The sequence below is a fragment of the Moschus berezovskii genome, chromosome 13 (assembly GCF_049115385.1).
Source record: "Moschus berezovskii isolate FMDL1 chromosome 13, NW_MosBer_1.0, whole genome shotgun sequence".
Classification (NCBI taxonomy): domain Eukaryota; kingdom Metazoa; phylum Chordata; class Mammalia; order Artiodactyla; family Moschidae; genus Moschus; species Moschus berezovskii.
In genome coordinates this window covers 54931308-54958588 of record NC_142472.1, presented here as the reverse complement: position 1 = coordinate 54958588, position 27281 = coordinate 54931308, and the positions used below count along the sequence as shown (strand labels likewise).

Genomic DNA, 27281 nt, shown 5'->3' with positions numbered 1-27281 from the left:
TCTTAAAAATCTTTAACACATGTATTTTATAATTAAATACTTGGCCTGAGAGGTTAAAGAACTTGCCATGATACTCCCAAACTTGAAAAGAAATAGACTGAAATTAATAACTGCTCCATGATGTGTGTTTCCATTTACACATAATTAGCCCTGGAAAAAATTAGCTGTATAACAGAATATTCTCACCAAATGCCAGCCTTTTATAGATGTGAAATGCTGTTATTTCCTTAAGGTTTCCATTCATTAACATAACTTTTTTTTTGCTGTGTTTGCATGTTTCCTCTACTAGGAACTAATTAAAATCTAGATATTAGATTGTTGAACTTATGCATTTTTATTTAGTATTTAACATTTAGAACAGGAAGTCTGTATGAAGACACATTGGTGGTCTTTTTTTTTTGGAGATCAGGCAAAATCTATCTGCTGTTTTAAGTTTTGAGGATGGATACGGTGGGGGTGGGGGTGGAATCTAAGAAAAATAAGAAAATGTGTGATTTTATTATCTGAGGACTTAATGGTTTTCACATCACCAGCCACCATGGGCTGGACCATACTGCAAAGCAATATAGTGATGACTTCCTTTTTTTAAAAACAGGTATGACTTTTGCTCCACTAATGAAGAGGCCTTTATCCTGGATCCTGACAGCACTGTAGGAAACAGAATTGAGAGCATCACTCAGCGCATGGCAATGATAGAAGGAAAGAATAAGGTACTGTTTATCAGAATAAGCGTGGGGATATTTATTCTAAAAGCACACACTCATCTTCTAGCACACACTCAACTCACAACCTATGGGTTTATTAGAGTCAGAAGGAATTCAAATGCTCACACAAAAATTCTGAGAGAAGAAAAGTAGTATGTCTTCATGGAGAGATGCACTGAGGTGACTCAAGCTGCTGTATCCCCCAACTGACCCCCAGTCCCAAAGGAACAAGCCCTTATCCTGATGCCCCTTGAGCAGGAGACTGGCCCCAATCCATGGTTCTAGACCCTGGCTGCCTAGTAGTCTATAGTTACACTATATAATATACATAGTAGTATATTGGCTCCACCAATTACTATTCCATGTGAATTTTCTTCAGCATGGAGCCCAGGGTGCACAAAAGTTCCCTGAGAGATGCTAGCTTAACCAAGATGGAGAGTCTCTGACATAACTGAAGTGCGACGTCAGTAAGCAAAAGCTAGTACCAAACTTTAGGCTAAGATGGAATGTTTCCCTTTCACAAAATATCTTGTATTTCCCCTCCGTTTCTGCACTGGCAAAGCCTCAGTTGGGATATAAAACCCACAGTGAATCAGATATCCTGACCTAAGAAATGCAAGTCAAAACCACTGTGAGATATTTATTACCTCACACCTGTCAGAAAGGCTATTGTCAAAAGATTAGAAATATATGAAACTGTAAAGCAGTTATACGCCAATAAAAAATAAATAAAAAATAAAATCAAACATAGAATAAAAAGACAAGAAATAAAAATGCTTTATAGACCCTGAGTGGGTTAGAGAAACTCCTTTTCTCTTTGTTGGTGAGGCTGTTCAGAGCCCCTTATGCACTGCTGGTGGGACTATAATTGGTATAGCCACTATGGAAAGCAGTATTGGGGTTCCTTAAAAAATTAAAAATATAACTACCCTATGATCTAGCAATTCCAGTTCTGGGTACTTGTCTAAAGAAGACAAAAACACTAACTCAGAAGCTATGTGTAGCCACACGTTCACTACATTTGAGTGAACTCCGGGAGTTGGTGATGGACAGGGAGGTCTGGCGTGCTGTGATTCACGGGGTCGCGGAGAGTCGGACACGACTGAGCGGCTGAACTGAACTGAAGACACAGAAACAACCTAAATGTCCCTCGACAGAGGAATGGATAAAGATAATGCAGTACACATACACAGTGGAATATTATTTGGTCATAAAAAGAATGAAGTCTTGCCATTTGTGACAACATGGACAGACTTTAAGGGCATATGCTAGATGAAGTAAGAGAAAGACAGCTCAGAAGAGAAAGACAAATACCATATAATCTAACTTACATGTGAACAAAAAAACAAAAAAAAGCTCATAAATTGGAATTGTGTACCTTTTGATTCCTTTTATCCATTTGCCCACACCCTACCTCCTGCCTCTGGCAACCACCAATTTGTAAAATAAATAAATAGCCACTGGGATATCACGTACAGACAGCACTGTGACAATAGTTAATACTACTGAATTGTATACTTAAAAGTTGCTGAGAGAATACATCTCAAAATTTCTCGGCTCAACAAAAACAACTTTTTACCTGTGCATTTGATAGATGTTAACTAGACTTAATGTAGTGATGATTTTGTAATATATACAAATATTGAATTGTTATGTCATACACATGGAACTAATATTTTGTCAATATACCTCAATTAAAAAAGAAGTTTCTCTAACCAGTCAGGATCTATAAAGCATCTTTTCTGCTCTTGCACATGCGTTCTTCGTTCTTCTAAACTCTGTTAGCCTCAGAACTAGCTGACACCTTGTGAACTAGGCAAATCTCAGTGCATCTCAAGCTTGGTGACTTTTTTCTCCTGAATTAGTGAACAATACACTTAGAAATCCACTATTCTCAGGCACAGAGGTAGTGATACTTTACAAAGAGAGGAAACATATCCAATCACCCTTTGCTGAAGTACCCACTCCTGCATGCATCTCTTGATTCGGAATAGTCTGTTAACACGGGTGTCATCTGCTCGCACGCTATTGCTATCTGTATAGCTATATATTCTTCGCATTTCAAAGCAACAAAGTAGAAGGCATCATTGTCCCTGCAGGACTTCAAAAAAACACATAACATCTGAATTTTTCATTATGGAAAACTTTTTGACATACGCTCATGTCAACACCACTCTTTGGCAGGTCCAAGTGGTTATTTCCATTTTAAAGATAAGAAAAACTGAGGCCATAAGATGATTAACTCAAAGTCACAGCATAATAGTAGCTTATGAGAAACTCAAACCAAAGTCTTCCTTTGTCAAGACCCAGGACTCTGACAATTAAACCAATACAGAAATGTGTTAAGATGCTGATGGCTCACACAATAACATCCGCAGTCACTTGTCAAGGACTCAGGAAGAGTTTTTCTAACCACTGCAGTAGCTGTAGGTGTTTTATACGTCTTTTTCTTGAATACAAATGAACTGTAGTTTAAAATATTCCATGATGTGTAGCAACTGATGACAGAGCCATTGAATGAAATACTTAGAAAAGAGGAAATTTTGTAAACTGGAAAGTGTAACTCAAGTGACACTACTTTTTTTAAACAGGAAATTGCGTCGTAATGGAAAGCAAGTTAGTTGTCACAAAGTACTAGAAAATTCCAAGATGCCATTGATGGTGTTGAATCATTTTGCCTTTTCTTGACCCTATCAGGTGCTTGTACTGTGAACCACTGGATATTAAAGCACAAATTACGATCTTAATTTCAAAGGAACTTCTAGTCTGATTTTGGTATTCTATCCACAAAATATATATGACAGAAAATAGAAAATGAAAAAGCTAGGTCAGGTTTCTGATTAGGCTGAAACCATGAAGTCTCCACCTGCCTCCATACAGAACGCCTGTGAAAAAGGATGGAGGTGGAAGAGCAAAATAGTCTTCCCTGATTTCCTCCATGTGTGCGCTAAACAAATGCACTGTCTTATAATTCTGTAGTTATCAGTTCAGTTCAGCTCCCATAGCTTGTTCAAACTCATGTCCATCAAGCCAGTGATGCCATCCAACCATCTCATCCTCTGTTGTCCCCTTCTTCCTCCTGCCTTCAATCTTTCATCAGGGTCTTTTCCAGTGAGTCAGCTCTTTGCATCAGGTGGCCAAAGGATTGGAGTTTCAGCTTCAGTATCAGTGCTTCCAATGAATATTCAGGACTGATTTTCTTTAGGATTGACTGGTTTGATCTCCTTGCAGTCCAAGGGACTGTAGTTATACTGAGGCTTTAAATAGAGACCACCAGACACAGTTGGCTCTGGAGTCATCCAACCTGGGGGCAGGATTCAGTGTTAAGCTCCGCTCTTTCTATTATATATAACCAACTGCAAATCAGTTCACCTTTCTGAACCTGAGTTCTCCCCTCCAGGAAAAAACAGAGCTCCTAACATCTGACCTATCTCATTTGCCCATTATCAAAATGATTGTCATATGTGCCCTAATGCAATCCCCCCAGATACTGAACATATGCTATCAAGACTACTGGGCTTCTCAGGTGACTCAGCGGTAAGGAACCCACCTGCCATTGCAGGAGACCCTGGTTCGATCCCTGGGTCAGGAAGATCCCCAGAGGAGGAAATGGCTGAACATGACTTAGCAACTAAACAACAACCAATGAAGACTGCCGCTGCTCAGTCACTCAGTCATGTCCAGCTCTGTGACCCCATGGACTGCATCCCACCAGGCTCCTCTGTCCATGGGATTCTCTAGGCAAGGATACTGAAGTGGGTTGCCATGCCCTCCTCTAGGGGATCTTCCCGACCCAGGGATTGAACCCGTGTCTCTTACATCTCCTGCATTGTCAGGTGGGTTCCACTAGCGCCACCTGGGAAGCCCAAATGAAGACTATTTGTTAAAACAGTTTGCATTGAAAAAAACTTTTATAGTCCTTCTTAACAAAGTATACACACACAATCCACACACATCCTATCAGTAACAGTAACACATTAGATTTTAAGGGAGTTATTAATTTCACATCTTACCTTTAGAAGAATTTCCCAATTTGGCTTTTAGCATCTATTGATGTATCCTTGTGTGTCTGTGAAAAACATCAACCTTTCAGATGACAGATGGAAGTTTTGCTGTCTCAGAATTCTTTGCATAGTCTTTCCTTTACAACTAAAACTGCCTTTCTTTTCTGTACATGTTAAGAAAGCAAATGAAAGTCCCAGCTTAGAACACACCAATACGTTTCCCCACAGTCATGTAGTCAGCATGTCCAGTACCCCGCTTCAGCCATCAGTGAATGAGGTCCTATTCAAGCACCTGCCGGATTTCAAGGACTTGCTTTTTTCCCTTTTCTGTTGTGTTTTTTGTTTTACCCAAGGAAGGGTACACAAGACAATAAAATTCAGTTTCCTTATGGCCAAGTTTTGGCCCAGATTTATGAAAAGTGAGTCATCAATTGGAGTTGCTAATGGCACACGAGGAGCTTTGGTATTGTTTCCCTAGAGTTGCCAGACTGTTGGTTTGTGGAGTTGGAGCAGGAAGTAGAAGGAACCTGGTGTTAGGAAAAAACAGACAGGAAATGCGTTTTACAGCATTGATTCTGTGAGGCTGGAGGATTGTGACAACTTAATGTCTTAGCAACATTTCCATTGAAATCATTTTGAGATTTCATTGAGCAATGTGTGTGCTCTAGGAGACATGTCCATGACGGAAGCCCAAATGCCTCATCTCAGAATCACAGTGTGGGCTCCGCCCCCTACACACTCCCCAGTTTTGTCTAATTCTCACGTTCTATTTTCCCATCAGTTGGCCCAGATGTGCCACCCTAGGATAATTTTAGATTCTTCCCTGACCTTTACATATCTGCTTTTATTTCTCTCTGAAACACTTCAAAGGAAACTGTATTAGAAACATCCCGAGATTAAAATCACTGTTCCATATATAGATTTTTTTTTTTAAGCAAGTGCTGGAAATTAGACTGAATTACACATCATCCCATCCATTCTGTTCCGTGAGGTTCAAACGCATTGAAGTAGTGAATCACTAATGCTTAGTGGAAGGGAAGGAAGGAAGGAGTATGAATAAATTCCAAATTGACAGAGCCTGATGACAGTCTTCAGCAGTGTTCCTGGGTCACACAGAAGAATCCAGAGAATGGACTTTAAGAGCATGTTTCTAATATCTTAATCCTGTGGTCCTCCAAGAGCAAATAGAGGCAAAGTGTGGGTTCAGAACTCAAAAAGCTGTGACAAATGGAAACTAATTCTAGAACAAAGGCAAGCAGACAGCCTTGAGAATTTCTTTTGGTGTATGAAATATGATCATTTCAAATAGATGCTACGACTCAAATTCTTGAGTTTGAAATACTTCCTCTTTTCAACTACAAAGTTGATATTTGCTAACATATAACTTAAAAATATACTCTAGAAAAATAGGTCCTCTAGAAATCAGATAATTTTGAATAAAGTTACTCACATGATGTAAATTGTATCTTATTTTACAATTTTCTTCTAAGAACTTCCCTGGTGGTCCAGTGGCTAAGACGCCAGGCTCCCAATACAGGGGGCCCAGGTTTGATCCTTGGTCAGGGAAACTAAATCCTTTGTAACTAAGATCCCACGTGCCACAACTAAGACCCAGAACAGCCAAATAAGTAAATATTTTTAAATAAATAAGTAAATTTTTCTTATAATTTTTCCATTATAAATCATATTTTCAAACCATGTAACACTTTATCCATTGGAAAAATAGCTTGCAACTTGTATAAACTGCTCAGTATTTCTGTACCAAGTAGTGTTGAGCTTGTAGGGACCCATATCTACTCATTAAAGGAGGTATTTTCCAGGGGAAACCCAATTCAAAGAGTAGACAGAACTCTACCACCAGATCTGTGCTGTGAAATTTAAAGAATTTTAGGGCAAGAAGCGGTTTTGTGTAGATTAAGAGCTTAGGCACTGGAGTCCGACAAACCTAGGCATAATTTGAGCAAATCACATAACCTGTGTAAGCTCAGTTGCCCCTTCTGTAGATCAGGTAATATACCCACGCCCTTGAGCTACAGGGAGGGTTAAATAAGTTAAATTCCTCCCATACTGTCTGGCACACAGCAAGGGATACATAAAGCTACCCAGAAACGAAGAAATAATGTAAACTCCATCGATGTCATTTTCTAGATCAATTTTCATAGACACTTGAGAGAGGTGAATTCTGGGGCAGGCTTGATCGTGAGTGAGGAGTCTGTTTTGGAAGAGGTCATTCAGGCAAAGTGAGAGACTCGAATGCACCCCTTATCTCCAGGGTACCTGGTGTGACCTGAATTCATTCATTTCCCTTCTATGGACCTCAGTTTTATGCTCTGGTTATATAGAAGTTCTGAGCTACTGGGAGCCTTGTAAAATGGCCACAGCTATCCCCAGGTTCCCATCCAGGCCTTAAACAGGGCAGGTGCACATATCTGAACTCACGTGCCCTCACCATAAACCCCAGGCTCTCAGCTGGCCTGAGTTCAGAGAAATCAGAGTAATTTTAATAGAAACCCAAATGCAACTTTCAGATTCAGGTAATCGCTGTTCATAATTTCAAAGGTTCCAGCCAAACAGCAGTGAGGTGTTCACTTATTTATGGACCAGCAATCTAAACAAGGTTCTATTGAGGCTCATTCAGATCAACACTGGAGCCCTAACTTTACCGGGAAGGACGTGCTCGAGCCGAGAGACAAACAGCAGAGGGGCTGTGAGGGCTCTGAGCCTGTTCTTCATCTGCCTCTGCCCCCAGCACATGAGCACATCTCCTAAGAAGATTACGGCAATCAGACTCTCACTCTGGTCCTTCCACCTCTCATCTACAAGCTCCTCTTCCAGCTGCTTTTTCCTCTGGACTCTGAAGTGGTGGGTGCAGTAACTATAAAGAAATCGCTATCCAGAACTTCTTTATGTCCCACCTCTTAGAATGATGATCAAATAGAGAAAGAGGCATTTGAGCTCTCATTCTCTCTCCACTGGTTATTTGTCTTCATGCAAGTGTTTCTCTGTGAAAGAGAGAACAATATAATATATATACTTGATCATCAAGTTGGGACGTTCTTTATTATCTTCAAGTAGTCCTTCAAGTTAAGAATAAGGGTCGTGTTCTTATTCCCCTCTGTCTCCCTCACCACATTTGGGCAGTGCCTTAAATAATCAGTTATCAGGAAGATCCCCTGGAGGAGGGCATGGCAACCCACTCCAGTATTCTCGCCTGCAGAATCCCACGGACAGAGGAACCTGGCAGACTGCAATCTATAGGGTCGCAAAGAGTTGGACACGGCTGAGCAACTTAACACATATACACACATCTGCTAAATTGAATGAACATGCCACAAATTGCAAACATTTTCGTTTCCTAGAATCTCAACAATACACAGAGGACATGTGAGTAGATGTAATTAAACAGATCCAACAAACATGGAGTATTGACTGTACCACAGTGACAATTACAAGGAATTTGGAGCAATAGAGTTTCTGGCTAAAAAAACTAGGAGTATAGTTTTTAGTCTTCCTGACCTGTAGATGACAGACAGACATACTCTAATTTATTGGAAGGAATATGAGAACACGGGTAAAATGCCTACCATGTGACTGAACAACTTGGAAAACTGTTAAGACCCTTTGTAGACTTTGTGTTATCATCTTAGAAAGCCCAATGTCAATTCACTTTGCTGTACAGCAGAAACTAACACAACATTGTAAGGCAATTATACTCCAATAATATTTTATCTTAATTATTAGAAAAAAAAGTCTACTGTCACAGTTCAGCCTTTATATCCCTTTAGCCTGTGAGTGACTGGATCATTTTACTCCAGCCAGGACACCCCATTAATCTGAAAGCACCAGCTCTGTCTACAGTGTCAAAGCCTGTGACCAGACCTTTGTGCCCTGGAGATAGGCTGCAGTGATTAATAAGTAACTGGATCAAAATTTTTGTAATTTTAAATATGAAAAACTTACTAGCTGTTTCATTGTTTTCTGTATAGTATGCATTACTTTTTTGCAAGGTCGTGTTAAATTTTTAAATTCTCAGCAGTGCATTTCATACTACTAATTTTTATCCTGAAAACAGCAGTGCAAATCCTTAAGCCGTATAAGTTGGTGTTTCATTTTTTTTTTTTTTTTTTGAGACATGACTTTTTGCGACATCACAGTTTGGAAAGTGCTTTCAAGTTCACCCATTTTTGACTCATGTTTCTTTAGGGGCACACTCACCAAACAGCAGCGCTAAAATCTAGTGAAATGATATTGTGGTATGCATTCATCACTTATATCTTCATTTTCTAGAATAGGAACGAACAGACTGAGAAATTAGTATTGGGTTGGCCAAAAATTTCATTTGGGTTTTCCATACCATCAGGAAAAACCCAAACGAACCTTCTGGCCAACCCAATAATTTACAAACACATGCAAGGGTCTTAGGAAGCGTCCACTCTTCCTCCTGGGGCATCGGGGCTGCAACACCATGTTCCAGAAAAGCAATGGTTCAGCCAGACTTTCTCCTCTGTCCTTGCTCACTTAACATGCCCTTGTGAGGAAGACTCCTGTTAGCAAGCCGTGTTCGTGATCACAAGTCATCCAAACAAAAGAGAAGGGCCAGGCTCCCCTCTGGCCAGCGTGGCGCTGACCACCTCATAGGGTAGGACGTGCCGTGCCGCATATGGGCTTCAGGTCTGTAATTGTTACGCCAGCAGCGCGAGGTAAATAAGCCTGAAGCCCTCATACAAGTCGGATGTCATAGCCCCCGGTCTCCTGAGGACCTGTTTTCCTGTTGTTTTTCCACCCTTTCTGGGCTGCAGAGATCCTGGTAACCAGCACGCGTGCAGTCCCATTTGTGTCGAGGCCACAGGGTGGCCGAATCACGTCCCCCTCAGAAGCATCTCGGGGGTGTCTGAGGGTTCTCTGTCCTGTCGCTGAAACCGCCTCTCCTTTTGCAGACGGCTAGCACCTTGGTTGTGGCTGACGCTAGAATTTCTGGAATCTATACTTGCATGGCTGCCAATAAAGTCGGGACTGTGGAAAGAAACATGAACTTTTACATCACAGGTAAGACACACGCCCTGGACTTAGGAAGACAGCCCGGTGACCTCAGTCTCTCTTCTAAACTTGTCTTCTTTTAATGCACTTGAGTGATTTTTATTAAAAGAAAAAATTCCATAGAATTGTTCAGCTCTTGAGTACCTTCATCCTTGCTCTCAGGAATCGTCTTCCACAACATCGTTGGGTTTCTTGAAGAGTTACTTCCCTGAATTCTCTTTTAGAGCTATTTGTGGACATCTTCCCAGGCTGGATTGTGAATCTGGAATCTTGTCTTTTTTTTTTAATGTGGACCTTTTTTTTTAAAGTCTTTATTGAATTTGTTACAATATTGCTTCTGTTGTTTTACATTTTGGTTTTTTGGCTGTGAGGCATATGGGGTTTTAGTTCCCTGACTGGGGATCAAACCCTCACCCCCTGTATTGAAAGTGCAGAGTCTTAACCACTAGATTCCCAGGGAAGTCCCTTGTCATGTTCATTTTTGAACATCCCACAGTCCGCAGCACAGGGCCTGGCACACAGTGATGCTGCAGGAACAGTCAGGGAAACCATTTACACTACGTGTGATGACATTTTTGTCACCCAAGGGGTGAATTGTTTCACAGCTTTTTTTAAACTGAAATATAACTGATTTACAATATTGTGTTAATTTCTGCTATACAGCAAACATCTCACAACCGAATTTCAACTTTTTAAGAAATGAGGCTCTCCTAAAGACATCTGAAACTGAACTTGGCTGAAGGTTATTCATGTACTGTTTTTCAGTAGCATTTCAGAATTTTTAACCTGAAATATGATGGTGTCTGCAAATCTTAAAACTTGCAAGGCACACAAGTGGCACTCCCTGTGTCCCAGCATGGTACAGGAAGGAAGTCAGCAGCTCAAAGGATAAAACAATTGCCTGGCTCCACGCTCCCCCAATTTTCTGAGGAAACCTGGGCAGTTGGCCAGTTCCCTGGAAACTTCATGCTGCCTGGGGCAGGCTGCCGCCATTACCTTGAGTTCTCCTGAAAGAAATAGGTAGGTAGGTCCGATTTCTTGAAAAGTAGGTGCTACCAGAGCATAGGGAGCCATCAGGCAAGTTAGCTGATAAAGCAGTGCCATGGGAGACATCCCTTGGTGGGTTCCCACAGGCTGTCAGAGCCAGAGGAGACCCTTGGGGCTATTTGGTATGATAACCCTGCATTTTCTAGATGAGCAAGTGGGATTTAGAGATGTGGAGAGGCACCCAGCAGAGCCTCTGAAAACTAAGCCAGTCCCTATCCGGTCAGTATTGGAGAAGTGGAGACAAAAATCATCTTTGCATTCATTCCAAGTAGGGAAAGGCCTTTATTTAGAGGATTCAGATAGCTGTTTTGCACATGCTGATTCTCCAAGCAATCTCAGATGATCTGAACTAATGAAGCTCAAAGGTTTGTATTGTCCTTTTAATTTTGGGAGAAACAAGCTAACCCTTCTGGAGGAGGAAACGGCAACCCACTCCAGGATTCTTGCCTGGAAAATTCCATAGACAAGAGGAACCTGGTGGGCTGCAGTCCATGGGGTTGCAAAGAGTCAGATACGACTGGTTAGGGTGAGCTTGTGCTCACCCTAATCTTCCAAGTCCACGGCCACTATCTGTGTGATTTAGAGTCCAAAAGATCGACCCATTCCTTTTCTGTGCTAAATATTCAATACATTTGTTCAGCAGCTGTTAAACAGTATAGGTCAGCTCTGTGTTGAGCACTCCAAGGGACAGCAAGGAGGCCCTGTCTTATTAGGAAGACAGGTTGAACACCACAGACACAAGAAGAAATGTCTATATTCTAGTATCAAAAGGAATGAGCAGGGCCTCCCTGGTGGCGCAGTGGTAAAGAATTCACCGACCAACGCAGGGGACACAGGTTCGATCCCTGATCTGGGAAGAGTCCATGTGTCGTGGGGCAAGTAAGCCCATGCATCACAACAGAACCTGCGCTCTAGAGCCCGGGGGCCACAACTGCTGACACCCACGTGCCCTCGAGCCCATGTTCCACAAGAGAAGTCACCGCAGTGAGCAAGCACAACGAGGTTGTACCACGACTAGAAAGCAGCCCCGCTCTCTGAAACTAGAGAAAAGTCTGACCAGCAGCAAAGACCCAGCACAGCCAAAAATAAATTTTAAAAATTTTTTATGAAAGATGAATGAGCAGAATTAACATGACTGATGAATTTACCAATGGTAAGTCAATGCCACCAACAGAAATATAAAAGCCACATGTATGATTTAACATTTTCTAGTAACCATTTTTTGAAGTAAAAAGAAGAAAAGTGCATTTTATTAAACCCAACAGATCCCAAATCTATCATTTTAACATGTCTTCAGTATTTTTAAAAATATTATACTGCTTTGGTTTTTAAAATTGGAATTGAAATAAAATTGAATGAAATTCAGTCCGGTCCCACTGGCCACATTTTCAAGGCTTGGAAGCTACAGGTGGTCCTGTATTGTACAGCGTTGCTCCAAGCCCCTGAGAAGGAAGCAGAACTTGGGGTTCTGGACCTGATCCTGGACCTGAGGGGACGTCCTGAGGGGCCTAGAATTTGAATCGGTTGAAAGAAGAGAACGTTCTGGCCTTGGCATCTTCAGAATCGAGGCAAGAGGACCGACAGAGAGGCCCACAAACTACATCTAACCACTTACAAGTCCTAAATCATGCGAATAAGCTGGTAGATATGTTTTAGCCTCTGGTGGACAAATATACTTTCACGATGACCTGAAAGTCAGGTGCAAATTGAGAATTCTGGGGCTGCTAAGGAGGGGTGTGTGGTAGTGCTGGAGATGCAGGAAGAGCCTACCCCTGGCCAGCCAGCATTACTTGGCTCTGTCCCCACCGCAAGGGGCTGTGGACCCTGGGTATGGTCTCCCCAGCCACACCTCCAAACTCTGTCCCCCCTCCCCCAGACAGTCTCCCTGAGCCCCCTAAGTGTGCAGATCGCCCAGCAGTCTGACCTCAGGAAGGGGAGGAGGCCTGAGACTGTCTGGAAGCAGCCTTGGGATCATCTTCCAGGGAATTCCAGGACCCTGCTTGGCCCCTCCACTGTGGGAAGGGGTAGTCAGAACAGAGAGCCCTCTGCCTGGGTCCACAGTCAGTACTGGGAGAGGATGCCCTGACCGAGGAGAGCTCCTCTCATTCCCTCATTGATCAGTGTCCTCAGGGAAGGTTCATCCATGCTCAACATCCAGCCCACACATCCCCCTGAGTTCTCCATGGCTCCAGCCTACATCTGCGCCCAGCACTGCTGCTGAAAGGACCCCAGCTGACAGAGCGGACCCCCTGCTGAACCCAGACAGAATTCACCCTTCACCTTCTCCCTACCACATGATCCACTTTATAACTGTGGAGCACTTGAAACCTTTTCTAGATCCCAAGGCTGGTCCATGGAAAGGAGCGATGGGGATTCTATTCCAATATACCTGACTGGAAACTCACGACGTCTTTCCTCTAGAAGTTTAAGAGCTTTCATCTTAAAACAGCACAAATTCATTTCAATCAAGTCCCCGTTGCCTGGCATATCATTCTCTAAATTCTTTGCTCCCAGTTTTGAAAAATTATAGTTTTGACTGGTAATGGGACATTACTGATGTTCATTATTTCTAAAACAATGCTCTTTTTCTTCCTCAAATATCTGTCATGAGATTTAGTCTCACTAGATGCTTTAGTCGCTAAGTCGTGCCCAACTCTTGCGATCCCACGGTCTGTAGCCGGCCAGACTCCTCTGTCCATGGGATTTTCCAGGCAAGAATACTGGAGCAGGTTGCCATTTCCTTCTCCAGGGGTCTTCCCAACCCAGGGATCAAACCCGGGTCTCCTACATTGCAGGCAGATTCTTTACCAACTGAGCTATGAGGAAAGCCTAGAGATGAGACCAAATACTCTTAGGAATGTTGCACCTTCCGTGACTGTTTCCTGAAAAATGAGTACATATTTGTTCAGTGTTTATATTTGACCTAGTGCAGCTCATGCTTTAAAAGAACTGTCTAAAATTTAACTGCTTGAAATCAAAAGACCTAGATCTGGATCTTTACTGATCCTCATTTCAATCAAAGTTGGCCCCTCCTTAAAATACAACAGAATTGCCTTCCAAACTGATGAAAACTGGTTCACTATGGCCATTAACATCCTTTATGGCTTCTTCCCCACACTTTTGCCATTCACTAGAGGGATGAGATGAGGGAGGGGTTGGGAGAGCGATCCAAGAGGGAGGGGATATATGTAAACCTATAGCTGATTCACTTCGTTGTACAGCAGAAACACAATATTGCAAAGCAACCATGCCCCAATGAAAAATAAAAATAAAATCAGAACTTTTCAGCACTCTAAACAAAAAATACCATAGTCTCTAATTAAAACAAGCAAAACTTTCTAGTCACCACTCATTATCTCTGTCCGTTCTGTTCCGTTCCTTTCCGTCTCTCAGTCGTGTCCGACTCTTTGCGACCCCGTGGACTGTAGCCTACCAGGCTTCTCCGTCCATGGGATTCTCCAGGTAGAATACTGGAGTGGGTTACCGTTTCCTTCTCCAACTCATTATCTACAGAATGCTATTTCTGTTCTCCAGTAGAAGTCAAGTCTTCTTTATTGCCGCCTGCCAAAGGAGAAGACACCTTTCATCCTTTTAACTTCTATACTTGTCTCTTGTAATGAACTTCATTCGTTCGTTTGATCCAATCAAGTCAAAATGGCCAGCCCCAAGTGTGCACCTTTATAAATACAGTCCTCTATCATCTAACCCTAGGTAGAATGTCTGTTCTGAGCAAGGGTGAGTCTTCTCCACGCCATCTCCTAAGACGCTGTGGATATGATCACGTGTCAGATGCATGAGTATGAGTTGGTTCTGCTGCTGACTGGACTGATTCCACTACAGATCCTTAAGTGTGGGAAGATTGCTTGTTTTCACTTTGAGAGTCAGAAGGCAGGCTTGCTTTCTTAGGTCTGTTTTTGTACTCAGGCTGAAAAAAAAAAAATTGACATGAATTATGGGGAGAAATCCCTCTGGATTCATTAACTAGTTTAGGACATCTTATTTACCATCACCCATGCATCAAAAAAGAACAGCAGAAGGGCTGTCCTGAGAAATAGATCATTTCTAAGCTCTGTCTGACAACATAAACCAAACCAGCCTCTCAGCAGGGTCTCTCGCCTGAGAAACAGACCTGAAAACCGCCTGGTGCTTTTCTCTTCCTCTGCGTGTGTTTTTGCTGTTTTGCTGGCACTCAGCATGACTGTGGGTGTGTTAGCAATTACTGAGGCTCAAACAGGAACAGCCCGGCCTTATCTCCCTGGCTTCCCAATGTCACTAAATGCATTTTATTTTGAGATTCCTGGTGGTGCTTGGCAAAGATAAACAAAATCTTCCATCAGGAAACCTGTGAGCTATTTCCACAGGAAGTTTCAAATCACTAAAGTAAATAGAAACTCTCGACATGATCTCAATGGTGTTACTTCGGCCCTCTTGGGTCCTAACCACAAGGATGAGACTTGGTAAATGGACACCCGCCGTCTTTTGAGAAATGAGTGGATCGCAACCAGGGTGTGAGACTTCTGTCCTGATATGTGTGCAAAAGTTGATGGCTGATGGTTTACTCCTCGTGCTGGGAAAGTGTCCCAAATATAAAAAGATGCTGAATTCGAGGGGCTATTTCTGACACCTTATTGTTATGTTTTCTGCTTTTTAAAAAAGGACTGTCAGCTGCTTCTGCCTCTTCTGGCAAATTCTTAGGTTTTAAAGGCAGACAAACTCGTGGTACCTCCTCTCTCTCCCTTCATTGACGGCTTCATAAACCACAGCTACCCCCACCCTGGCTCCCAGGTTTCAGATGAATACTTTGGCATTTCTTCAGTCGTGACACTTTATAATAAAGCCAAAGCCCAGAAAAATCAGAAAAACAAGCAAAGTGAGATTTAGGAAAGAGTTGATATGATATCTAATTTTGGACTATTGTCCCCTTAAGGTTTAAAGGTTTCTTTATAGCTTTGTGTGCAAAGGATAATAATAATAATAGCATAACATAGTGCTTTTCATCTTCAAAGTTCTTTGTGAAATGTTGGCGACAATTCTTTGCTCAAGTGCAGATATGCCGCTAGTCACAAGTGATGGAAAGGTTTTGAGAGCAGGCCAGTTCAGGGCTCAAGTTGTCTGGTGAGATGGTCCAAAAGGAGATGAAGGAACTGTCAGCCTGGAAGCCAAATGATGGTCCAGGTTAAGAAAGCTGAGGAGGGAAGCTGTGAGGTGTGGCTAGAGGGGACAAGAGAATGGAAATGAAGGTTCACTGGGAATCGACATTGGAGAAAATGCCTTTTAATGATGTAGTCCCTTTAGGAAACTGTGTAATGTTGCTTTCTTTAAGTGGATATATTGCATGTGTATTTGGTTCAAGAATTTTTATTTTTGTTTTTTTTTTTGACCACACCTTGGCATGCAGGATCTTAGCTTTCCTACTAGGTAGGGATCCAGCCCATGCCCCCTGCAGTGGAAGTGCAGAGTCTTAACCACTGGACCACCAGTGTGTGTGTTAATTGCTCATTCGTGTCTGACTTCTTGCAACCCCATGGGCTGAAGCTCATGAGGTTCCTCTGTCCATGGGATTTTCTAGGCAAGAACACTGGAATGGGTTGCCATTCCCTTCTCCAGGGGATCTTCCCGTCCCAGGAATCGAACACGTGTCTCCTTGAGTTGCAGACAGTCTGAGCCACTGGGGAAGCCAAAGAAGTCCCTTAATATGTTTTTGAGAGCAAATCTGATTTAGAAACACTCCACCCCCGGCTCTGTGCACTCTGGCAACTTTCCCAAATTAGTTGTCCGCATTTTCAGAAGAACTCTTGCTCTTTTATGTTAAGTAGATGTGAAGTGATGACCAAAGTGAAGTGAAAGTTGCTCAGTCATGTCCGACTCTTTCATGTCCGACTCTTTGTGACCCCATGGACTATACAGTCCATGCAATTCTCCAGGCCAGAATACTGGAGTGGGTAGGGTAGCCTTTTCCCTTCTCCAGGGGATCTGGATGAAGGGATCGAATCCAGGTCTCCCACATTGCAGGCAGATTCTTTACCAGCTGAGTCATCAGGGAAGCCCAAGAATACTGGAGTGGGTAGCCTTTCTCTTCTCCAGAGGATCTTCCCGACCCAGGAATCGAACCAGGGTCTCCTGCATTGCAGGCAGATTCTTTACCAACTGAGCTATCAGGGAAGCCCCTAAGTTAAGTAGAACAATCACCGTAAATGGGTACCTGAGCAGGATAGCTGGCTCCCTTTGGCCCTCAGTGCCAGCAAAGAGCAGGGGAATGATGGGCCAGCAGCTCGGGAAGGATGCTATCAGTCCAAAGTGTAGGATTAAAGTGTTGACTGGAGTCTCCTGGCTCCAGCCTGGGACTTCCTGTCTCCTTCACAACTTAGTTAAGTAAATTTGCCTATCAAAGCACCTGTGGTTTCTTTTCTAGCACAAACTCCTCTTAGATCCTTCACTATCTTGCCAACTTGCCAAGAGGAGTTCTGTACATGATAGAACAATGGGTTATCATCCCAAGTTATAAAAAAGCATTCCACCGAGCAATGTTTGGTAAATAAACATACCCTCCTAAGAACATCCTATTTTGTATTTCCTGCCTTGCAAACTGAGTTGGTTCCTACCTGCCACATCTGATCAGTTCCCTTAAAAAAAAAAAAAGATAAATACCATCCTTGTAATGCTAATGCTGAGACCATTTGTGCAGGGACAGTTCTTAAGATCCTTGACTATCTTGTGATGCGATACGGTCTCAGGTTGAGACACTGATTTTCTGATGAACTCAAGTCCTTTGTTCTTATTTTCCAGATGTGCCCCATGGATTTCAGGTGAGCTTGAACAAAATGCCTGCGGTAGGAGAGGACCTGAAGCTGTCTTGCACAGTGAGCAAATTCTTGTTCAGAGACGTTACCTGGATTTTGCTGCGGACAGTGAACAACCGGACCGTGCAACAAAGCATCAGCAAGCAAAAGACACCCATCACGAAAGAGCACTCTGTGACGTTCCACCTCGTCATCAAGAATGCCTCCCTGGAAGACTCGGGCACCTATGCCTGCCGAGCTAGGAACATATATACAGGGGAAGAAATCCTCCAGAAGAAAGAAGTGATCATTAGAGGTGAGCACTGCAACAAAAAGGCTGTTTTCTCTCGGATCTCCAAATTTAAAAGCACAAGGAATGATTGTACCACACAAAATAATGTAAAACATTAAAGGACTCATTACCAAGTAACAGTTGTCTCATATCATCTTGATTTATTGTCACTGTTGCTCATTTTCCGGCTCAGAGGAGAAGCTCCTCCCAAAATGAGTTTGGCGATGATAGGAGTAACAATGAGCCCGCCTGGGGCCCCCAGCTTGGGGCGCCCCGTTTGGGCCAAAGGGGTCCGCTCTCTGGTGCCGACCCAGTGCACGTTTGGATTTGGAGGTTCTGTTGTGTTTTGCTCTTTGCTCTCTTCTCCCGCCTGATAAACGACAACTGGGGACTGACCCTTTCCTTCCACTTTAATGCCCACCCCTTTTTATGTTCATGTTTCCAAGCTGCCAACCTGAATAATTTAAACAGATGCTGGTGTCTACCAAAGATGGACATGGATTGGTTCACTGGCCAGCCCAGAACGAGGGACACTTGAACTGGAAACTCTGTCGGACCTCTGCCGGATTTTATTTCTCGCGGTTGCCTCTGCTCTTTGATTTGTAAATAGCACCTGGATGATAGCAAGTTATAATGCTTATTTATTTGAAGATGCTTTTTTTTTTAATATGTTAAGCACATTAATTTTAAACTGGAGCGTCTAAGATGGGCCCCAGAGGTGCAAGGTGTTGGGATAATTCAGAGGTCTTAAAGCTTTTTCACAGTGTGATTACAAAAGTCCACTCAGACCAAGCCCAGTCCTCTCCTGTGATCCCAGGAGCTGGTCAACTAGTCCAGTGGGCTCCCTCCTCACTGCCCCTGAGTGGACCACACAGCCATTGACAGGACCTGAACAAAAAGTGGATCACACCTTTGTTTTCAATATTCTTGTTCCTGGTTAAAGAACTTTACCCTATTCGATGGATGCCATTCAACGGTGTACCATAATCAATTTATCAAGGAAATAAAGGCTATTGTGACCGGAGGTTTAATGCATTTTCCTAAACGTCAATCTCAAATTTGTCCACGAAAAAAAAAAAAAAGTCCACTTCCCTCATATGCATATGTTAATAGGGGTTTTTTTTTTCCCCCTTGGGGATTAATGGCAAAGCTATAGAAGCAGGACTCAAGAGTCATTTTAAAATGTATCCTATTTTCCAATCCAGAGAGATTTGTGATCTCTTGTTTTCAGCTTGCATTTGAGGGGAAAGTGACTTTTTCACCAATTTCATATGCATTGTTCTGTTGCTTTCATTTATGATTGATCATTGCCTGTGACTTGCCTGAACTACTGGAAAGCAAATTCTAATGACCAAAATAGACGAGGCTGAGAGCAGCAGTGGCTGGACTGGGTAGTAAGTAGGCGGTGGCAGCATGACAGCTCCCGAGGCTTGGGAACTCACCAGACTGTTTCCTCCTTGAGGTAGCAGGCTCTGTCCCACGGCTAAACTTGTCTTTCACGTGGGAATTGCTTTTGTCAGATGTGAAGGAGTCAACAATAGCTTTTCCCCAGATTGCCACTTTTATGGAGCCCCAAATGCTTTGAAAACAATTAGCAACCTGGAAGTTGTCAGCCCAAAGGAAAGAATAATCAATTGTATCTGGAAATTGTACCTATGGCTCTTTAGCCTGGCGAATTGTTCATTATAAGTCAGTGTGTTCCTCCAGGAAACAGTGCCTTAGTGCCATAGGACTTGGGGGAGGGGGGCGCTCAGGTTTTTTTTAATAAAGCCAAAAAAGCAAATGAAAAAACAGGGTGAATTGGACATGCAGAACTGATCATTTCCAGGGTAGGGGAAGGACATAGTATTTTACAAAGGATGATGTCAAGAATCCCTTAGAGTAATGAATCCTTCTGGAGAGTTTCAAAAAGAAAAAATATGATTGGGTGGGTTTTGACTTTTGTCCATTTGTCTTCTGGGTATGGCATAAGGGTAGGGGAGGAGAACAAGAAAGAACAAGGAGCCTGCTATGGAGAATGACTGAGAGGGTATGAGGCTGGTTCCTCAGGCCCCTTTACAGATGGAGAAGAGAAACCATTTATTTGTGGGACCCAGCAGATCTCTGGGGCACAGATGCTGAGAAGGAAAAGGACCTGGTGGGGTGCTATCTTTAGCTACTGATAACCAGCAGAAATATTCTGTTCGTCCTGGTTTTCTCCATTTGAAACGGTCTTCTCCCCTTTGTTAAATTTTGGAAAGTAGCTATCTATTTCCATCAAATAACTCAGGTTTAAAAATATGGGTGCAATGTTAGTTCAGTTCAGTCACTCAGTCGTGTCCGACCCTTTGCGACCCATGGACTGCAGCATGCCAGGCCTCCCTGTCCATCACGAGCTCCCATAGCTTGCTCAAACTCATGTCTATTGAGTCGGTGATGCCATCCAACCATCTCATCCTCTGTCGTCCCCTTCTCCTCCTGCCCACAATCCCTACCAGCATCAGGGTCTTTTCCAATGGGTCAACTCTTCGCATGAGGTGGCCAAAGTATTGGAGTTTCAACTTCAGCATCAGTCCTTCCAGTGAACACCCAGGACTGGTCTCCTTTAGGATGGACTGGTTGGATCTCCTTGCAGTCCAAGGGACTCGCAAGAGTCTTCCCATCACCACAGTTCAAAAACATCAATTCTTTGGCGCTCAGCTTTCTTTATAGTCCAACTCTCACATCCATACATGACCACTGGAAAAACCATAGCCTTGACTAGACAGACCTTTGTTGGCAAAGTAATATCTCTGCTTTCAATATGCTATCTAGGTTGGTCATTACTTTCCTTCCAAGGAGTAAGCATCTTTTAATTTCATGGCTGCAATCAGCATCTGCAGTGATTTTGGAGCCCAGAAAAATGAAGTCTGACACTGTTTCCACTGTTTCCCCATCTATTTCACATGAAGTCATGGGACCAGATGCCATGATCTTAGTTTTCTGGATGTTGAGCTTTAAGCCAACTTTTTCACTCTCCTCTTTCACTTTCATCAAGAGGTTTTTGAGTTCCTCTTCACTTTCTGCCATAAGGGTGGTGTCGTCTGCATATCTGAGGTTATTGATATTTCTCCTGGCAATCTTGATCCCAGCTTGTGCTTCTTCCAGCCCAGAATTTCTCATGATGTACTCTGCATATAAGTTAAATAAGCAGAGTGACAATATACAGCCTTGACATACTCCTTTTCCTATTTGGAACCAGTCTGTTGTTCCATATCCAGTTCTAACTGTTGCTTCCTGACCTGCATATAGGTTTCTCAAGAGGCAGGTCAGGTGGTCTGGTATTCCCATCTTTTTCAGAATTTTCCACAGTTTCTTGTGATCCACACAGTCAAAGGCTTTGGCATAGTCAATAAAGCAGAAATAGACGTTTTTCTGGAACTCTTTTGCTTTTTCGATGATCCAGCGGATGTTGGCAATTTGATCTCTGGTTCCCCTGCCTTTCTAAAACCTGCTTGAACATCTGGAAGTTCACGGTTCACGTATTGCTGAAGCCTGGCTTGGAGAATTTTGAGCATGACTTTACTAGCATGTGAGATGAGTGCAATTGTGTGGTAGTTTGAGCATTCTTTGGCATTGCCTTTCTTTGGGATTGGAATGAAAACCGACCTTTTCCAGTCCTGTGGCCACTGCTGAGTTTTCCAAATTTGCTGGCATATTGAGTGCAGCACTTTCACAGCATCATCTTTTAGGATTTGAAATAGCTCAACTGGAATTCCATCACCTCCACTAGCTTTGGTGGTAGTGATGCTTTCTAAGGCCTACTTGACTTCACATTCCAAGATGTCTGGCTCTAGGTGAGTGATCACACCATCGTGATTATCTGGGTCATGAAGATCTTTTTTGTATAGTTCTTCTGTGTATTCTTGCCACCTCTTCTTAATATCTTCTGCTTCTGTTAGGTCCATACCATTTCTGTCCTTTATCAAGCCCATCTTTGCATGAAATGTTCCCTTGGTATCTCTAATTTTCTTGAAGAGATCTCGAGTCTTTCCCAATCTGTTGTTTTCCTCTATTTCTTTGCATTGATCACTGAGGAAGGTTTTCTTATCTCTCCTTGCTAGTCTTTGGAACGCTGCATTCAAATGGGAATATCTTTCCTTTTCTTCTTTGCTTTTCACTTCTCTTCTTTCCACAGCTATTTGTAAGGCCTCCTCAGACAGACATTTTGCTTTTTTGCATTTCTTTTCCATGGGGATGGTCTTGATCCCTCTCTTCTGTACAATGTCACGAACCTCCGTCCAGAGTTCATCAGGCACTCTGTCTATCAGGTCTAGTCCCTTAAATCTATTTCTTACTTCCACTGCATAATCATAAGGGATTTGATTTAGGTCATACCTGAATGGTCTAGTGGTTTTCCCTACTTTCTTCAATTTCAGTCTGAATTTGGCAATAAGGAGTTCATGATCTGAGCCACAGTCAGCTCCTGGTCTTGTTTTTGCTTACTGTATAGTGCTTCTCCATCTTTGGCTGCAAAGAATATAAACAATCTGATTTCAGTGTTGACCATCTGGTGATGTCCATGTGTAGAGTCTTCTCTTGTGTTGTTGGAAGAGGGTGTTTGCTATGACCAGTGCATTCTCTTGGCAAAACTCTATTAGCCTTTGCCCTGCTTCATTCCGTGCTCCAAGGCCAAATTTGCCTGTTACTCCAGGTGTTCCTTGACTTCCTGCTTTTGCATTCCAGTCCCCTATAATGAAAAGGACATCTTTTTTGGGTGTTAGTTCTAAAAGGTCTTGTAGGTCTTCATAGAACCGTTCAACTTCGGCTTGTTCAGTGTTACTGGTTGGGGCATAGGCTTGGATTACTGTAATATTGAATGGTTTGCCTTGGAAACAAACAGAGTTCGTTCTGTTGTTTTTGAGGTTGTATCCAAGTACTGCATTTTGGACTCTTTTGTTGACCATGATGGCTACTCCATTTCTTCTAAGGGATTCCTGCCCACAGTAGTAGATATAATGGTCATCTGAGTTAAGTTTACCCATTCCAGTCCATTTTAGTTCGCTGATTCCTAGAATGTTGACATTCACTCTTGCCATCTCTTGTTTGACCACTTCCAATTTGCCTTGATTCATGGACCTAACATTCCAGGTTCCTATGCAATATCTCTCTTTACAGCATAGGACCTTGCTTCCATCACCAGTCACATCCACAACTGGGTATTGCTTTTGCTTTGGCTCCATCCCTTCATTCTTTCTGGAGTTATTTCTCCACTGATCTCCTGTAGCATATTGGGCACTTACCGACCTGGGGAGTTCCTCTTTCAGTATCCTATCTTTTTGCCTTTTCATACTGTTCATGGGGTTCTGAAGGCAAGAATACTGAAGTGGTTTGCCAATCCCTTCTCCAGTGGACCACATTCTGTCAGACCTTTCCACCATGACCTGCCCGTCTTGGGTGGCCCCACATGGCATGGCTTAGTTGCATTGAGTTAGACAAGGCTGTGGTTCGTGTGATCAGATTGGCTAGTTTTCTGTGATTGTGGTTTCAGTGTGTCTGCCCTCTGATGCCCTCTTGCAACACCTACCATCTCACTTAGGTTTCTCTTACCTTGGATGTGGAGTATCTCTTCACGGCTGTTCCAGCAAAGCGCAGCCGCTGCTCCTTACCTTGGACAAGGTCGTGCCTCCTGACCTTGAACGTGGAGTCGCTCCTCTCCACCCTCGCGCAGCCACCACTCCTTGGACATGGGGTTGCAATGTACCTTTTCTCTATTTAAAAATGCCGAAACAAATGGCTGTAAAGTGGGAATTGACTTTTTTTTTTTTTAATGATTCCTTGGTTGATTTAGGCCATTTAGAAACTTGCCAAGAATGAGACTTTGCACCTAGGAGAACGTTTTTTTTTAAACATGGGTACAAAGGAAAGAATCCTCATACTGTATGTTTCAGACATGTTGATATGAACTCTGTATTTAACTGAGAGTCCCCTGTTCATTCTTCAGCTTTTATGCTACTTCTCGTCTGATGTTCGTGTAGTACAGAGAGCACTTTGGGGAGCTGTGCATGATATTTATGTTAAAATGTTCTCTTCCATATAAGCATTGTTTTCAAACACACCTGTCAGGGAAGCCAAATCCTGTCTGTGCTGTTGATGGTTCCAGTTTGTAGCCATGAAAATAATCTGGGTGTGACGGACCGTGTATTCAGGCTTCCTTTTTATAATAAGACCTATGTGTAATGATGGATTCTTTTTTCATATTTAGTGCCTGGGAAATAGTAAATGTGCTAGAGGAAGCCACTACAAGTATAACCCAGTGAACTGGGTCTGTTCTGGGTTTTAAATGAGATGTGTCACACTTGGCTGTAAAATATGTGAAATAGTAATATGATGCTGTTCTTTATCATCTTGTCATGTTTCACTGATATGTCTGGGGTCTTGACTGTAAAAACGTCAAAATTGTAATGATCGAGCATGTAAAAGTTATCAAAGTGGAAGAGTTTGATACATGGCTGCGTTTTCATTTAGGAAAAGCTACTTGACAGAGCGGACAGAATGTAAACCCAGAAATATTAAAATGAGTCTGCACGACAGACGAGGGGAACTGCACTAAAACGGGTCAAAGGACGGTTGCTGTTATGCGTTTCACACTCTGAAGAGTTGATACATTAGCACTCCTTCAGTTCTTTTTGCCTTCAGATTTCATTTTGTATAAAATGAGAAAAGACTAATGATAAGCTATGGAAATCCAAACTGAATGAGAAATCCGTTTCTTCTAACAGACACCACCCTGCCATGTCATGCTATGTCAACATGTTATCAGAGCCATATAGTAACATACTTTTTAACCTGAGATTTCTCAACTGCTCTAATTAATGCTCATACAGAGAGTCTCCATGCAGGAATAAAAACATAAAGGAGTGGGGACTCAGCAGAGTCCTGCAGAGACATGGAATCAAAGCTATTCATTGCAAGGTGTCATCTCTTAGAGCATTGTGGGTCAGGAAGATCCGCTGGAGAAGGGATAGGCTACCCACTCCAGTATTCTTGGGCTTCTCTGGTGGCTCAGACAGTAAGGAATCTGCCTACAATGCGGGAGGCCTTCAATCCCTGGGTCAGGAAGATCCCCTGGAGGAGGGCATGGCAACCCACTCCAGTATTCTAGCCTGGAGAATTCCATGGACAGAGGAGCCTGGCGGGCTACAGTCCATGGGGTCGCAGAGTTGGACATGACTGAGCGACTAAACGCACACACATACAGGCTGCTTTCACAGTGTTAGTTCAATGAGAGGAGAACATCAGAAATGGGCAGAGTCAGCTCAGAAACCAGTCACACAGAATGCCAGAACTGTTTTGATTTAGCTTCCCAGATGGGCAATGAGTGGTGGGGAGGATGGTTTGAGAGAGTGGGAAAGATTATTGGAGCCAATTTTATCCTTCTATCGTAGAAGCTTGACTTACCAATCCAGCACCTGTCCAACTAGAATGTATACACAACAGCGGGACTGACCCCATTGAAACAGAGACACTGTACTCACGGGGCCTTGGGGTACTGCTGTTTCTGTGTGGGATTTTAGTGTCATAATGTATTGCCTCCTAATGTATTAAATTCATTTTGTTGTACTATATTGGTTGGCATTTTATTAAAATAAATTGTATTGTATCATATTTGTATGTTTTAAGAGAAAGTAATATAAAATACAATATTTGTGCTATTATATAGTACAAAAACTACACATCTGTGCCTCTGTCTCTTGAATTAATCTTTTGGTCGTTTGCATTGGGGAAGGGATTGGAGGAAGGAAACACTCCTAATAAAAAGTTTTCAAAGTTCAAGGAATTCTCCTGTTTGGTCTACTACCTTATAGTTTAGGTTACTGACTGCTGAGAGACACAAGCATGCCCTCCCATGTTAGTAAGATGCAAAAATGCAAAGTTAGATTAGCTCATCACTATCATGCGAATAAAACACAAAAATGCAAAATTCAGTTAGCTCATCACTAACTCTCTGCTTACTACCAGCCTTATTCAAAATCATGTCTATTTCCTTTTTAGTTCCTAAAATATCATGCAAAAATCTGTAAATTTTAGAAAAAGCTTCTCTCAAAGAAAGGAAGGAAACTAGCTGGCCAGGCAAAAACCTTGATACTAAAATCTAAAAATACAGAACTGAGTTCTTGATTTTCCTCTGTGTTCTAACAGATTTCAGTTTATTGCAGTAACTTAAGAGGAAGCGGTAGGCTAACCACAGAAAAAATGGAGGGAACAGAATATGAATGAACACTTACAGTTGAGTTTCGCTGTTTTTCAATTTTCACGGTGTTGATATGCATATATAATGAAAGAATAAGACCTACGAGTAATAACAATTCCCCTTCTTTATCCACTAGATCAGGAAGCACCCTACCTCCTGCGAAACCTCAGTGACCGCACAGTAGCCATCAGCAGTTCCACGACTCTAGATTGTCACGCTAATGGCGTCCCAGAGCCTCAGATAACCTGGTTTAAAAACAACCACCAAATACAGCAAGAACCTGGTAAGAGCCTTTTTTCGTTGAGTTTCCTCTTTCTCCTCAGCCTCTTAAAATCCCTATAACTTTCTTCCAGGATGTCTAAAACTGCTAATAGAACTGCAAAAATCATATTTGAGCTCTGATTCATGGTTAAGCCACTTCCAGGGAAGGATAATGAAGTCAGTTCTTATATAGACCATATTACTAAGCCTGTAGAAAGAGCCTTCCAGAAATCAGGCATTCAGGGGATTTCCCAGTGGTCGAGTGGTTTGGACTCAGCTTTCACTGCCTGGGGGCCTGGGTTTGATCCCTGGTCTGGGAGCTAAGATCCCACAAGCTGCCAAAAAAAATAAAAATAAAAAATTGTGCATTCAGAAAATGGTAAGAGCCACTCAGAAAATGTTTCAGTTCATCTGGACAACAGGGAAAAGTGAGGAGTTAGTTCCTCCAGTTTGAGGTAAAGCAGAGCTTTGAATGCCTGGCATAGTTGAAGTTCAGAGTAGATTTATAATCTCCTTAGTTCATGGATACCGATTTCAAAGATTTGGTTTAAAAAATATTTAAAATTATATTTTGGAATACTGATTAAAAAACATTTAAACTGATGGTCATGTGTTGATCTTCTTTCAACAAAAAAATACTAGACTTAAATCCACAAGTATAAACATTATCTGTTGTATGTCTCGTGATTCCCTAGTTAAATAAGACTTATAAAGATGTTTTTATGTGGACCATTTTTTTTTTTTAAGTCTTTATTGAATTTGTTACAATGTTCCTTCTGTTTTCTTTTTTTTCTGTTTTGGTTTTTGGCCTCAAGTCCTGTGCGATCTTAGCTTTCCAGCCAGGGCTCGAACCAATACCCTGGCATTGTAAGTACAGAGTGTTAACCACTGGACTGCCAGGGAAGTCCCTTAAATAAAATTAAAATGAACTTATTTCTAATTTTT

General features: G+C 42.4%; 1 protein-coding gene across 1 annotated transcript in view; it reads left to right on the top strand.

Annotated features, from left to right (window-relative positions):
- The window catches only part of FLT1 (fms related receptor tyrosine kinase 1), a 205612-nt gene that overhangs the window by 97697 nt on the left and 80634 nt on the right, over positions 1 to 27281 (top strand). Inside the window, exons 11-14 of the mRNA XM_055426324.2 lie at positions 596 to 710; positions 9646 to 9754; positions 17579 to 17887; positions 26212 to 26358. Coding sequence (XP_055282299.2) covers positions 596 to 710; positions 9646 to 9754; positions 17579 to 17887; positions 26212 to 26358 — 680 coding nt within the window. The remainder of the gene's footprint in view (positions 1 to 595; positions 711 to 9645; positions 9755 to 17578; positions 17888 to 26211; positions 26359 to 27281) is intronic.